The sequence below is a fragment of the Chanos chanos genome, chromosome 15 (assembly GCF_902362185.1).
Source record: "Chanos chanos chromosome 15, fChaCha1.1, whole genome shotgun sequence".
Lineage (NCBI taxonomy): Eukaryota > Metazoa > Chordata > Actinopteri > Gonorynchiformes > Chanidae > Chanos > Chanos chanos.
In genome coordinates this window covers 3,239,705-3,256,146 of record NC_044509.1, presented here as the reverse complement: position 1 = coordinate 3,256,146, position 16,442 = coordinate 3,239,705, and the positions used below count along the sequence as shown (strand labels likewise).

Below are 16,442 nucleotides of genomic sequence, written 5' to 3'. Positions count from 1 at the left end.
AATAATTTTGACACCGTTCACGTTAAGGTATCCACGAAAAGAGAATTGGGGGGCGGGGAGGGGGGGATTTCGCAGAGAATGACGTCTAGACGCGACACGCCATCTAGTGGCTATTTCAAAATTACCCTTTGGCAACAGGTGCATCCGGCATCCCTAATTGTTACGGACACAGAAGTAATGCTTACGGAAAGTTTGGTCCATTGTTTTCAATTCACTATATATGAACTACAGTAAGATACAGTGAATAATACTTCAGTGATAGTTTTTCAAACACATGAAGACATCTGAGACCTAACCAAGTTTTTTTTTTTTCTTTTAAATTGCATTGTCATGCCTCTGAATGATCATTATTTTAAGACTTCAGTGTTTCATGTTGCTGTGATAAGTGTATTAACGCATTCCAAGACATGTGATGCATATTAATAAATATTCTTTATTATGTAAATTTTTTCACAATGCTCTCAACATTACATCCAAACTTCTTTATAAACGGATGTTTCTCCTCTCTGTAAAATCTGATATTCAGATAATTTCTTTTCTGTACACATTTTAATTGGTACATTTTTTTTGCCACTAAAATGCAGTGTCACAGTCAGTGAAAACAAATTGGAGGGAAAAAAAAAAAGCATGAAACGAAGAAAGAGGAAAAAATAAATTGAGACAAAACTACCTCTAACTAACCCCTAAAGTCACAGCTTGCAAGCTTGATTATCAAATCCACTGTGTTCTCCACCGGAAAAGAACCAAAAACAGCCAGGTTTGGTCAGGATGGAGAGAGAGAGAGAGAGAGAGAGAGAAAAGAGGAAGAGAGAGAGAGGGCCAGAGAAAGAGCGTGAGCGAGAGAGAGAGAGAGAAGGGGAGATGAGAACCACGTTTAAATTTCCCAGCAAAAAAAATTAACAAAAATAAACCTCATTGAACAAGACACCAAGGAACATAAAAACTGTCTTTCATTGAATTTCATTCTGTTCATTTCATTCTTTCTCTGTTTTGAATTTTCTGAGAAGGCGGCACAGCAGTGGTAATCAGTGAGTGTTTTTGTTTGTTTTTTCTTCTTCTCCTGTCTGTCTGTAAAAAGTCGTGGGATGTCTTGTGCGTGCGTGTGTGTGTGTGTGTGTGTGTGTGTGTGTGTGCGCGCGATTCCTTAGTTAACGCTGGTGGCGGGCAGCCACTCTCCGCTGCAGACGGGTTTTCTCTGCTCGGTGGAGCGGCAGTATTTAGTGAAGCGATCTTTAAGGTACTGTCTGTACTGGTCTCGGGTGCTGTAGAATGACTTGTTGTTTTCCACAAAAGACTGGATCTCGTCCTGTGTGAGACAGTTCTCTTCATCTGAGGTCACCTCTGACTCATCCTGTGTTTTATTTGTTTTTTTTTAAAGGAAGAAAAAGAAAGAGGTTTTAGTTTTTCTTGCAACATGTAAGCACACAGTCTTACAAAGGTGATTTTGAAAAATGGTTCTCCACTTTGCCGTGCATGCAAATTACTGGATGTTGAGTGCAGAAAATTAAGTTTAAATTTAACATAGAGAAAATTCAACTATCTGCCATCCAGCAGAAGTCATTTTGTAACTACACTTTCACTAACTTTAACTTTATAAAGTGTATCCACATATTCTAATCTATCTATCTATATAAATATATATATATATATATACATATATATATATACACACACACACACACACCTCTCTCTCTCTCGCTCTCTCTCTATATATATATGTACATACAAACACACATATACACACACACACATACATACACATATTTATATTACTCACACATGTGTGTGTGTGTGTGTGTGTGTAAATTTCTTTTTTATATACATACACATCTGTTGTATATATCTGTATATATCACGGACACAGACACACACACTAATCTATACAGACAGATTAGTTGGCAGTACATGCTCTGGGGTTTCATTTGTCCAGTGTAAACACTTACTAGCAGCTCTATAAGACTCTTGGCAGTGGAGGAACAGTCTCCTTGGGAACACAGTTCAGGTGACGGCTGTCCGAGGGCGTGGCCCGCGACTTTCTCATGCCCCGCCCACGGAAGCTGCAGAGCCATGCTGGCCAGCGAATCACAGCGTAGCTTGGGACACGTCTCTTTGGTTCTGCACGTGTGCGCTGAAGACACTCTCCTACTGCTGCTCTCGCTCGCAAAGCCGTCTGCCGCGGCAGCCTGTCAGAGAGACACAGACCGGCTCAGGCTGACTGCTACACGTCGCCATGGTTACCCCCCACGACCCGCTTCAAGGACACTGGCCATGTAGGGCCCTGCCTGGACTGACGGGCCGCAGGGAAAACGATCGGCTCTCATGGCTACTGGTTAAGGTGGGGACATTCCAGAAACCAGTCCGATTTCAGTCATCACTGAGGGTCAGCTTTGTAACAGCTCACCCCATGGACACCTCAGTGAACACATCACCATGGTTACAGCAGCACAATTCAATTCAGTTTTACTAGCGCCTTTCAAAATGGACACTGTTACAAAGCAGTTTTACAGGATGCCAGACCTGATACTCCCAGTGAGCATGCCCAGAGTGACAACGGTAAAGAAAAACTCCCCTAGACTGAGATAGGAAGAAACATTAGGAGGAACTCAACAGGGGGAGCCCAGACTCCTCTGGCAGTGGCTATGTCACCATGGTTACAACATTTTAATTTTTATTTTTTTTCCATTACTGTGCTGACTTTACACTGACCTGCTCATTACTGTGCATTACTGTGCTGACTTTCCACTGACCTGCTCATTACTGTGCTGACTTTACACTGACCTGTTCATTACTGTGCAGACTTTACACTGACCTGCTCATTACTGTGCATTACTGTGCTGACTTTACACTGACCTGCTCATTACTGTGCAGACTTTACACTGACCTGTTCATTACTGTGCTGACTTTACACTGACCTGCTCATTACTGTGCATTACTGTGCAGACTTTACACTGACCTGTTCATTACTGTGCATTACTGTGCTGACTTTACACTGACCTGCTCATTACTGTGCATTACTGTGCAGACTTTACACTGACCTGCTCATTACTGTGCATTACTGTGCAGACTTTACACTGACCTGTTCATTACTGTGCATTACTGTGCTGACTTTACACTGACCTGCTCATTACTGTGCATTACTGTGCTGACTTTACACTGACCTGCTCATTACTGTGCATTACTGTGCATTACTGTGCTGACTTTACACTGACCTGCTCATTACTGTGTATTACTGTGCTGACTTTACACTGACCTGTTCATTACTGTGCATTACTGTGCTGACTTTACACTGACCTGCTCATTACTGTGCATTACTGTGCTGACTTTACACTGACCTGCTCATTCGTACACAGTGATCCCTTATTCTTCCTTTTCTTCTTTTTATTTTTGCCCTTTGTGTTCTCTTCAGAGTTGGCCCAGCACTCCACGCAGCTGTCCACCCCATCCTCGTCCTTCTCCTCTGAACAGCGCTGACTGCACGAGTCCTCGCCTGAGGGCACACACACAGTGAGACACGCAGCAGACGCTAGAGCCCTGTCGCTGCTCCGTTCTCACGGCTCAGCTTTTAACCGTCAGACTGAGGGGTTTGCCGGCCCTACTCACATCAACATGAAAGCAGCACAGTACATCTATAAAAAGTCTTAGAGTGGAGAGTCTGTGTGTGCTGTGTATGGCTCGTGTCACACAACAATGTGTGTGTGTGTGTGTGTGTGTGGTGTTCATTTAAGTAAGAAAGTGTATTGTATGTGTGTGTGTGTAAGTAAGAACATGTGTTATGCGTGTGTGTGTGTTTTGTGCGTTGTGTATGTGTGTGTGCATACTATGTGTATACTATATGTGTGTGTGTTGTGTGTGTGTGTGCATGTGTTATTCATTTCAGTAAGAATGTGTGTTGTGTGTGTTTGCATGTTGTTCATATACGTAAGAATGTGTGTTGTGTGTGCTTGCATGTTGTTCATATAAGTAAGAATGTGTGTTGTGTGTGTTTGCATGTTCATATACGTAAGAATGTGTGTTGTGTGTGTTGGCATGTTGTTCATATAAGTAAGAATGTGTGTGTGTGTGTGTGTGTATGCTTGTGAGTGTGTGTTGTGTAGGTGTACCTCCTTCGTCGTGGTTACACATGCCTTCGGTACACGCCACATCGGACCCCTCCCTGGAGCCCATCTCACTCCCCTCCATACTGGAGGAGTAGCCACAGTCACTGCTGTTACTGAGGGGAGACAGACCTGGCAAACACACACACACACACACACACACACACACACACACACGTTAAGACTTCTCTGTTCTTCACAATGCCCATGACGCACGTGACATGTCCACAATGTCCACAAACCGTATTCAAAGCTGACAATATTTTATCACTATTTTCCTGACAGCCTAGAAAGCAAAATGTTATGTTTTATCCTGAAAATAAATAAACGGTATTCAATGCATCATTTAGAGTTCATTTAAAATACATTCACGTGTTTATATTTTTAAGGATTGCGTATGAAGTTGCGAGGTCTGACTTTTTCAGCTACTGTGTACTCATGATGACTCATGGATTTTGACAAATACAGAGGAGAAAAAATAAAAAAATAGTACATTTTTTTGGGAGTCTGTCAGAGAGCTCCCTCTAAAGCCTTTTGTAATACGCCCACACGGAACTAAACGTAACAGGGCTTCAGCTCAGGGTTCTCCACACGCCCCAGGCTTTCTCAAACAGAGTACATCTCCTCCAATATACCACACTACCTCACCCTCTCTCATGGGACTCTTTCTGTAAGATCGGTGTTGACAAAAGTTTTCTTATCGCTCTGATACAACGTTCAGACAACAGATCTACAGTCAGATATCAACAGGTTGGGTTATCAGTCCACCATACCTGCTGAAGGATTAGGGGAGGGTGGGGGGCATGTTTTGGCACGTGGGTTACAGTGTGGATTTCTTCCTTATATGAAATATAAAACACACACACACACACACACACACACACACACACACACACCTTTCTTGGTTTTGGGTGAATCCAGTATGGAGCCTGCAGGGCAGCTGCATGAGGAGTTTTCATTGGTGACGACGACCTCCACACAGCCGTTAGTCTCCTCCCCACCTCCACAGGACTTACAGCTGCCCTCCACAGACCCTACAGAACCCTACACACAGACAGACAGACAGAGAGAGAGAGAGAGAGAGAGAGGAATGAGAGAAAGAGAGAGAGAGGAATGAGAGAAAGAGAAAGAGAGAGTAAAAAGAGAGAGAGAGACAGACATACAGACAAAAGGGAGAAAGAGAGAGAGAGAGAGAGAGAGAGAGAGAGAGAGAGCAGGAAAAAAAACATGAAAAACAGGATACTGTTCAAACACAGACTTGCTCAGATGATTCAGACAATAGCAGTTAATGAATGTCAATGCTGTTTGAGTGTAGGGTTTCCTCTGTTATGACATTCTACTGCACTGAGTCACGGTTCTCACATGCTGGGCTTTAGCATGAGTAGACATTCACCCAAGTTACCTCAGTACAGGAGACAGAAAACACACACACACACAAAGTTCAAAACACTCAAAAAAACAGAAAAAAAGGAAAAAAAGTTACCTCAGTACAGGGGACAGAAAACGCACTCACACACAAGTTCAAAACACTCAAAAAAAAAAGAAAAAAAAAAGAAAAAAAGAAAAGTTACCTCAGTACAGGAGACAGAGCACACACACACTCAAAAAAAAAAAAAGAAAGAAAAAAAAATTCCAAGAATCTGAGAGGAAGGCTCACAGCTGGAGGGTAAAGGGAAATGAAGAGGGGAGAGAAGAAAACAGAGAGAAAACAAGAGGGGCTGGGGGCAAGGACAGAGAGAGAGAGAAAGAGAAAGAGAGAGAAAGAGAGAGGGAGCGAGAGAGAGAGAGAGAGAGAGAGAGAAAGACGGAGGGAGAGAGAGAGAGAGAGAGAGAGAGAAAGAGAAAGAGAGAGAGAGAGAAAGAAAGAGAGAGAAAGAGAAAGAGGGGGGGGGGGGAGAGAAAGCGAGAGGGGGGGAGGGAGAGAGAGAGAGAGAGACGGGGGGGGGGGGGGGGGGGGGCAGTACCTCATCCAGACTCTTTTCCTTTCCCCCCACAGGCTCAGGGATGTCAAAGCTGCATTTGTTTTTGCGTCTGTTCTTGCGTTTCTGCCTCTTTTTCTCCTGTTTGAGCTCTCGCACTCTCTCCTCTTCAGACAGCTCTTCACACAGCTGTTCCAACCTGCTGATGCCCTGTACCTTCTCCACTGCCATCTACAGCAGCAACAACAAAAATAACAACACACACACAAACACGCACACACGCAAAAACAACAACATGTTACAGTGAGTCTAAAATTTCATAATCAAATTACCCCCATGTTCTATACAGAACAGGTTATTACAGCGTGAATCAACCACACAGTTCATTCTATGAGCTTCACAAACAAAGCGCCTTCCCGTGACTGACACGGGGTCAGTCTGAGAGAAGGAGCTGGTCTGTGGTGATTTCGGGCGGGCGTCGGAGTCACACCTCGAAGCTCTTGCGTAGTGCGTCTATGCCCAGATAAAAGAGCATCTGCCAGGTCTGCTCCTCGGCACGCAGCTTCTGCCAGATTCTGTGCAGCCTCTCGTACAGGTGGATCCCCAGGCAGGTCAACACCTCCTCCTGGGCTATGTCAATGGTCTTCGCATGTCTCTCCCTGCGTCTGTGCAGTCAGAGCAATGCAGTCAGTACAGGACAACCCGCAGTTCAGCGCACACAGGCAAACAGACAATCTCTGCTCACAGCCTCAAAACAAACTTAACAAAGGATTAAATTACATGTAGTACACAACACATGAGAACGTAACGTTAAACGAAACATTTCATAAACAAATAAACGTAATGATTGACCATCTTGATCCACCACATCAAAGTGTTTATCAAAGTTTTCAAAATAAATAAACAAAAAAAACCATCAGATGCCCAATCAAAAGGACCACTCCACTCACTCGTATCCTCCGGTGAACTCCGGCTCGGCCCGGCCTAGCAGGTGAGCGATGAAGTCGGTTTCGCAGCAGACGTGGACGTGGCGTTCGTGCGGACAGCAGCGCAGACCCTCGTACAGCGCGGCGCAGTAACCCTTCTCTTTACTGCAGTCCAGTTCCCCCACCAGAATATTATAGGCCCTCAGGACCTTATTCTTACAGTCAGTACAGAACCTGGACAGGACAGGGCAAAGGACACACACACTCACATCACACACCGCATCCAGCCCAGAGATCTCAGATAAAGGCTGACATCACACACCGCGTCCAGCCCAGAGATCTCAGATAAAGGCTGACATCACACACCGCGTCCAGCCCATAGATCTCAGATAAAGGCTGACATCACACACCGCGTCCAGCCCATAGATCTCAGATAAAGGCTGACATCACACACCGCGTCCAGCCCATAGATCTCAGATAAAGGCTGACATCACACACTGCGTCCAGCCCATAGATCTCAGATAAAGGCTGCGTTCACTTCTCAGAAAGGGATTAAATATTAGTCTCTGATTTATGGTGGACTATGCACTCAAATGGCAGCGTATTGTTTGAATAGATCTAAGGCTTGTCAAAGAATTGCCCCAAAACTGGGTGACCTTTCCAAGAATACACATCAACGGAGATAAACTTGAATTGGTAACAATGATCATTATCATTAACAAACATTACATTCATAAGTGTTGCTAACAAGGCAAAAGTTTGGCCACCCCTGATAACAGCTTGCCAATCATTCCGTAAAGGACCAGACAATGATGTGTTGAACATGTTAAACAAGACCTCTTTCTGCAGAGCTTTTAATTCAGTTTAGCAGACTCATAATAAAGGAGAAAAAAAAAGTGAATATAGCACAAAGTCTCATTGATAATGTTTCCTTGGAAAGGAACAAACGCTTCCAAACACTCCTGCCGGCCAGCTACGAGTCTCCTGGAATTTTCTCCAATGATCTTTTGCAGAACTCTCTTATCTCGGTAACTGCATTAGCTTGTCCTGCATGCACGCATGGCATGGCTCAGATCACTTCTTTCAATAACGTTCAGCTCTGGGTTACCGGGGCGGCCTCTCCACACCCCTCATCTCTTCCTTCCCTGGGTGTATTCGGAGGTTGGGTTTTGTGGTTTTTTTTTAAATAAAAGGCATGGGATCATTCTTTTGCCTTTGGGACATCTGGGATCAGAAGCTGTGGATATCCAGCTGAATCCCTCTTTCATTACACCTGCCCAGCACTTCCTGTTCCTCCGGCTGCCACGTCACCCCCACCCCAAAACAAGCGAAATCCACTCTAATGCTTAACACTGGAACAGCTGTATCTTCTCTAAGTCGTTTACAGTAAGCTGGGTGTTTTGTTTTTTTTTTTTCAATCCCATCAGAGACACCTTCTCTTCATCTGATCTATTACCTTATCGACAAGGTTTCTGACAGTCTGAAGGTGCTGTTTATAACCTTCTCTGTTTTGGTAAAACAATTTCCTTTCAAGCTCTTGTACGACTGTGAAGAGCCCTCCGTGGCTGTTGACAGCAGAGAGATCCACAGTCCCATACTGACAGATGAGGAGATATGAGGCATGACTGAGGCCCTAACCAATGAGGAAACATTTCTAGGGGATCATCGTCTTTTAAAGAAAGATCCGGAACAGTGAGCAAACGTTGGCATGTGCCGTATTCCTTTGTTGTTGTTTTTTTTACTGTAACTATTGTTATTCTGACTGTGTAAAAATGCAAACAGAGCAACGATGAGAAAGAGACCTTGTTTAACTTGTTAGAGATGGATTTACTTCTTAAGGATTCACTGACACCTTTGAGTAGGAGTGTCCTGACATCTCTATACATCCGTTTCCAGTGAATACACTGTAAACAGCCAGACACAATTACACTAATCTGAATGATCACACAGATAACACAGATCCTAAAACTGTGGGGCCATGCTAGAGAAACGCTGAGGTTAGTGAACAATGTCTGTGCTGTTTACCGGTGTTTCCGCAGGTATGTCTCCAGCGTCTCCAGAAGACAAGCGCTGTCAATCAAAACCACTTCGTCTCGGCACTCCTGAGACATGAGCTCCCAAACATCCATCCAGCTTCCACTGTGGGCATAACCATGGTTACCAAATGGCCAGTTCAATGTGCTTGACCACGCACACACACACACAGATCTGCTGGTATACATCACCTCACAAAGGCAGCAACAACAAATTCTGTTTAAGTTTTCGAGATACAACGATGGCCTCAGGATGACACATCTGATTTCACTTAACTTCGCTCAGTGAACTGATTTACGCTTTGTATGGTTACTTCGGATGCTGCCAGGGTCGCGTGTTTAATGTCTATCGTTTCAGCATGGCACTAAAAACACAGCGCCCCAGAGAAAGGTTGTGGCCGCTTGGCCTTGTCTGCCTACCTGTACGGGCTCTGAAAGGGCTCAAAGTGAAACACGACGCTACATCTGCCTTCGCTTGACTTGGCTGGTCCTCCATTCTCTTTATCTATCACTATCCCTTTCTCTGCACTCTCTTCTCTACAGGTTTATAAACACATCACACAATCAGGCAGCAAAAAACATTCACACGACTCAACAGGCTTCTAATCTCGACGAAACACGGCCGCTCACATCAGAAAACTTGGAAAAGAAAAAAAAAAAAAAAAAATCTCTCTCAACGTCAAACCCCTGGGCTCTTGCGCTCCCTAAATCCATTTTACGTATCAGAACTGAGAACAGCACTCGCAGATGCTTCTGAAAAAGGCTTTTAGCTGAAACACAGACAGGTGCTTTTAGCCACAGAGGATGAATCTGAAGAAGGGGTAAAGTGACTCACCCTAAAGGCTTGGGTTTGTGTGTGTCTAAGGAGTGCAACTGGCACCGTTTGTTCTTTTTGCTTTTCGGGATTGCGTCAATCATGTCGTTGAGCTTCGACCTGTGTTTTTTGGGGGAAGAAAAATGAAACGCGCGTTAAAGAACGTAAACAGACCGTCGGTACTGACACAACCGTAACACTGTGATTGAAACAAAACTGGTTTACAAAGCCATCTTGATAACAGAGAGAGACGGGATTACAATGTTTACATTAAGACTGATCAAATGAGTCAAGAGTGATGGCAATTGGCAAAGCCAGCAGTCTCCCAGAACTTTGGATTAAGAGCGTTTACTTGAACAAATAAGCAAATCTTTGTCTGAATTAACCAGCTGGGCCGCAGCACGTCACTGCGATATTACACATCTACAGTAAAACCCATTTCTGTCTGAATCACAAACATCAGATGTAATCTGTCATCTGATGATTTAATCTAACCGTCAGAACAAAAACAAAATTTATGCACTCAGCCACAGGTGAACAGGCAGCCCGTGCCCGTGCCCGCGTCTTACCCGTGCACGTAGAAGAGCGTGTAGAGTTTTCTGGCGTCGGTCATGCATGCCCTGGTAACCGAGAGAACGCCAGTTTCGCCCACGGTCAGGGGCTCCAGCGCCGGGTTGCTGGACTCGACCAGCTGAGAGAACAGGCGTTCCACGCTGCGCCGACACCCCACGCAGGGCACCAGCTGGGACAAGGCACTGAACACCTCCCGGGACGTGACCATCATAGCCATGTTCAGGTCCTGCTGTTTCAGCATGCTGTGGTACTGTTGCCAGGGGTGCAGAGAGAGAACAGGGGAACGTGAGCCGCTTGCTGTGGCGCGTTTCAGGTCAAGAATGAAAAAGTCTGGCCCCTCTTCAACTCATCGTCAACAAAAATGACCCCACGGAGCACGCGCAGCCCCTTACAAAAGCCACTAAATCAAACTTACATCTGATTATAACTCTAACATCTGCAACCGTAACTGAACCGCAATGTTTTTACAGATGCTTTGGGAGTGTCCTAAAGTGACAGATCTGTGAACTTGTGTGTGGGATGTGTTATCCAAGCTTTACCTGTTATTCACATTCCACTAACAGCCCGTTTCTGTCTTAGAAATGCCAGCTCAGGTATTGGATTGAGTCAGATTTGATGTTACTGGCAGGTTTCATAGTCACAAATGTTGTCTTACAGCTCTTGGCCAGCTCAGAACTTCCACTAAACAAGTTCCGGATCTGTAGTTTACAAAGCACGGCTCATCTGTGATATGCTTCAGCTAGATTAAATAAAACCAAGGTGTTAACGCCTCAAAAACAGGAGATCTCCCTGACAAAATCCAAGCCTTCAGGATGGAGAATCTCTATGTTCCCAGTATCTCTGCATTTCTCATGTCTCTGTGCTATTACGTACCTTTACGTATATTACTGTTACTTTCATAAATATGTAAAATGTCACAACTCTGTTACTTCTGTTGATAATATTACTGTATGGAGTAGGACTTAGTACACAGCATTGCTTGTTTGTGCATGTGAATATTTTGTTTGTAAACTGTTAGGTCTCCCCATTCCTTTCCCAAAAGATTAGTTAAAAAAAAATTAATAAAATTAATAAAAAGTTTTTCACAAAAAAATGCAAGCAGCTCAAGGTAAAAGGAGAATGCTGGAGGACGCTGAGCTGGTTTCTGAAACAAGGCTGAGGTCTAGTCCTGCATAAAAAGACTGTCTTAATATCTACAGTAAAACCCAGCACGCGCACACACGCGCACGCGCACGCACGCGCACGCGCACGCACACACACGCGCACGCACACACGTCCTCCTGCAGAGCTGCGCAGCAAGGAGAGTTGAACTCCAGCCCTATACAGTTAGCAATGGTCCTGAGTAAGAGACAGAGGTTTGGTACATAAGGGCTGGAACAAAAACCTGTGGATTTTCTGGTTCTCGACCAGGATTGTCCATACTGGATGCAACAACAGCGCTGATGTACAACCAGCGTGTCCCAAACACAGGAATCAAGCCTGTATCCAAATCAAACCGTGTTCTGTACGCATTTGACTTAATCAAAGGTGCAGGAAATGTTCTACTCGTTTTTATTGCGGTGGCAAAGTTAAATGAATAGAGCCTCACACTTGCTGAGATTTGTCAACAGATTTTATCCTGTGCTGTGAGTGATGTATGGAGACGCAACTATGTTACACTGTATCTCTGATGTGTCACAATCCATGTAAACCATCTATGTAAAATCAAATGACACAAACACTGTGGAGATCCTGGAGCAGAAGGCTATGAGGTAAACCAAACAAACAAATACAAAAGCCATACGCTGCACACAAACGTCCTTTATACAGAGCCAACTGCCCAGGACTGTATGTTTCTCCATGGACCAGTGCCAGGCAGTGAAGCAGGCCAGGCAATGTTTACTCACAATGTGACTCACCTGAACAAACTGTTTCATCTGAGCTGTATTGATCTGCTGACTGTTAAGGTCCATAACACTGTCAGGGAATTCCATCACCATCTGGAAGGGGGGAAAAAAAGAGTAACGCAATAACAAGGACAAAATTAGTCAGGACAGATAAATGTGCAGCACTCCATGGGTGTGAAAGAAAGATATACACTGCAAAAACATTCTTTAAAATGACTTCAGAGTCATATACAAATTAAAGTTACACTACGACAGTCACAAAGATTTTGAGTTACATATGGACTTCTAGAAAACTGGTCACAGTTCTTCTGTACTCTATATTACGCTGCCACAGAGCAGAAACAGACAACTTGGCAAGACAACAAACCAACACCTGCTCACAATATCAGAAAGCAGAAACTATGCCAGAGTTGGTCACAACCTCTAACTGGCTGTATAGCTGGCTAATACACTCCCTGTACCATTTAATGATGCTTTTACCCCTGCAGGCATCTCACACAACATCAAACTCCACCTACATTGAAGAACACCGTTAACGCTGATAATTAACTTCAACATTCTGTGTAAGCCACAGTCAGAACTGGGATGCTAATTGCCATAGAGGCCTACTGATCTCCACTTTTAACCCAAGAGCTAATGTTAGCAGGCTAACAAGTTTATTTGACCTGGGATTTAATGACCCAGGGTTTGTTTCACAGAGAAGAGATACCCGACCAACCGAATGGTGTTTTATAAGATTCGGAAACAAATAAATTGTTCTTACCGTGAGAGTGTCATCAATGTATAAGGGGATCTGTCGTGCTAGGAAAGGAAAATCTTCCTCCCCGTCCCTGCAAACAGCAACCAGTCTCGCCATGTCTTCCTCCACCTCCTGTAGTCGTAGTTATTCCTTGTGTATGATGAAGGCAGATTCAATTACTTTCATCTCTCCAGGCTCAACACAAGATAACTTTTTAACTTAAAAAATGGTCGTTGCGCTGCTGCCTTTCTCTTGCTCTGTCCTTGAACTGTAGCTTCACAAGGAAGCACCCAATTTGACTCAGTTGAATGGGATATATTGTGCTGACATCTCCGCTTTCGTTTACGTGCATGCATTTGACATAAGAAATGCTTTGGCGTAGCTAATAAAGAATAATTTTATAAGCTAAGCGTTTGGCTTCGCTTAACACAAGCGTTTGCAAAGTAGGCAACCTAATTTCAAAGTAGCCACGCTAGCTAACTTGTTGGTTACGCCCAGTTAACGTAACCGACTGTGGGCGAAATATATGCTTGCTAGGTAACCTGAAGCTAATATTGACTCCCAGTTTCTGGACAGTTAACTGACTTTCTTCGTTATACGTCAAAATTGGTCAATGTCATTTGAAGATCAATTATTCTGCAAAGACGAAATGAAACGAATCTGAAGTTGTGCTGGGTTAATCAGAGAACTCAATGCATTTATTTAGCAAAGTAAAGTAGATCGCTAAGGTTTGCTAATAATCCTGAATGGACAGCTAACCCAGGCTTAGGTTAGCTAATTTAGCTATGTGCTAACTTTATCTGTCAAAGTGTGAAACTACAGTTACAATGTTAAGTATATTGTTTAAATAGAACTGACTAAACGCAGGTTTGTGTCATTCAATAATTATTTTTATTCAAATACTAAGTCAGTAGTCTTCTCTTTTCGTGAAGTTAAAGTCAAACATACAACTCATGTCTAAATACACGACACTTGTATGACATTTGAACAAGCTGGCTAACCAAGGTTAGCTTGCTATGCTAACTAGCTTACTAGGTTACATACTCTGACTTCTTCACACACTTTATGCTAACCTTATGGCAAATCCGTACGTTTAATTTGTTGACATGTAACTATCACATTAAGCAATTCTGCGTCAGTCCTGATTGCCCTAGACGAAGTCAAAGATCGGAAAAATAAAATGAGCTAGACTAAGTAGTGTTACCAAGCCAACTCAATAGCGTTAGCTACATTAGCTAAAGTTAGCTAATTCATGTCCCCTCATAATCACTTGCTAACTTTCAGTTAACTGATTACGATAGGTTTCTACGGAGATGCTAGTTAGCTAGCTAAGTTAAACTCATGAACAACGCAGGTGGTCACAAATTGACTACTCCAGAAGAACTGTTACAAACAATTTTAAAAGTTAAAAAACTGACTCCGGCAAACAGTGACTATCGAAATTACCTGTGCAAAATGTACGGCTCTGTTCGAGCAAAATTGAAGCGTCAATGCGCCTGACGGCACTAGGCTAGCTAGCCGACCTACTTCCAAGTTGAACACCTTTAAATTACTTTACTGAGTTGAAGATACGTGGAATTAAACACAATAAGACACAAAACCACGTCCTATTTACAAGAGCGTGAAATTGCCATACACACCTGTTTTTAAAAGTTGCTCTTTTGTACAAAAACAAACAAGTGCGACAGAGCGGTGTATGTGGCGGTGGAGTTCTCCAGACACCTTTGCCCTAACGATGGAAAGAGAAGTAGTACCGACTCCGAAAGGACGGGGGCACCACACTGCAGCGAACGTGTCAAAGATTTCCGAAACGTCTCGGAAAAGGTCTCAGGGCGAAGAGAGGATTCATAAAATGCTCTGAGAAATGATAATGACGAAATCAACTGGATTTATTATTTTAAATTAATGTTCTTCATTCGGTGCACTCCACTTACTCAAATGTAAACAATATAGAGATGGGTACAGCCAGAGGCGTTGTTAGGATCTTGAAACATTGGGGGCTTAGCCCCAGGGCCGGCCCAAGCATTTATGGGGCCCTAAGCAGAATTTGATTTGGGGGCCACTCACCGCCTTGGTGCTGCCAATATTATTGACTATTGTCAATGCTTGACCAGTCGCATACCTACTGTAAATCTAACACACCCATTATCAGTTTTATTAGTTGTAGCTGTGTCACTTACATTATACCAGTGTCTGCCTGGCATGTTTTTACCCTACTACAGTTTTTAATTTTAAAAAGTAGTTAACTTGCAAGAGTAGTCTGGTGTTAATTTGCACTTTAATATTCAAAGTTATACTTTAAGAGTCATTTTAAGAGACTGATAGTGTTCAGTATAAGTTTGCTCTTTTGTTGAATTTAATCATTTGTAAAACATTAATGTAAATGTTTGGCACGATATTGACTTATATTGCATGTTACATGAACGTAGTCGGACCCAGAATGGTAGAAAAAACACTCACTCTCTCGGCTCTGGCTGGTGCAAATAGACCACTGCAGACCATCATTTGAGCACTCTTTTAAACTTCTGAGCTAGGTGACAGGCTTACTATTTTCATGAATTTCACCCCAGAACGAAACGTTTTTGGGCAAAATTCGTGAGGTGTTTCGCTGTGTGGAAGCCTAGCATAAAAGTAAAAAGCAAGCAGATGCGTTCTGTCCGACATTATTTTTTCCCCACGGAATTTACCCAAACTTTCGCTACGTAGCGTTCGGTTCCCAAACCTGTGGAAATGCGGGCCGGTTCTCAAAAGGCACCAAGGCAGTACTGGCTCCGCACCGGCACGGGCACCAGCACCAAGTGCAAAAGCGCTAACAGAGAACCCAAAACGTACATGCGTTTCTGATCAACGATATCATATTATTTTCGACTGTTAATGTATGATCGGAATGACAGATGAATTGATCCGGGGCTATTTTTTATTATTTTTATTGTTTTAAAAAAGAGAGAGAGAGAGAGAGAGAGAGAGAGATCCGGGGCTATTCATAAAACATTCGGGGCTGTAGCCCCGGACGCCGAGGTCTAACGACGCCACAGGGTACAGCACAAACAACAGTACAAACTTTAAATAGCTTAATTTTTGACTGATTCGTGGATTAATATGACATACTATTAGATAAAGATAAAATGATTTTAAAGAGACAGTTTTTTTTCATTCAAATACCTTTTATTCAATATAACAGTAAACTTTGAAATTACACTCACACATACATTAACAGAAATTTCCCCACCTGGGGATTAACAGTCTTATCTTATCTTAATAGACAGCATTGCCATTGATGGAGGAAATAAGCTATACATACATAAAACCCACGATTTAACTTAGAAAAAATTATATTTGCTGCATTATGTACACTGGAAAAAAAAAAAAGATGGAAGAATTACAATCAGATGTGTTTTTTTCCCCCATACACAGCAGCTGTATCAAACCATTACCATTATCAGTTTCAGTATCAGTGT

The 16,442-nt window shown here is 43.2% G+C and overlaps 1 protein-coding gene across 1 annotated transcript; it reads right to left on the bottom strand.

Moving 5' to 3' along the window:
* Positions 1–1,131: 1,131 nt before the first annotated feature.
* On the bottom strand, positions 1,132–14,693 carry ggnbp2 (gametogenetin binding protein 2). The gene is made up of 14 exons (XM_030792422.1): positions 14,625–14,693; positions 13,009–13,134; positions 12,258–12,338; positions 10,356–10,609; positions 9,808–9,906; positions 8,965–9,078; positions 6,964–7,173; positions 6,504–6,678; positions 6,059–6,244; positions 4,991–5,138; positions 4,101–4,226; positions 3,333–3,487; positions 1,944–2,183; positions 1,132–1,351 (listed from the first exon to the last, which is right to left on the bottom strand). The coding sequence occupies exons 2-14, from the start codon at positions 13,099–13,101 to the stop codon at positions 1,145–1,147; spliced, it is 2,088 nt and encodes a 695-aa protein (XP_030648282.1). The 5' UTR covers positions 13,102–13,134; positions 14,625–14,693; the 3' UTR covers positions 1,132–1,144.
* Between the last annotated feature and the right edge of the window lie 1,749 nt (positions 14,694–16,442).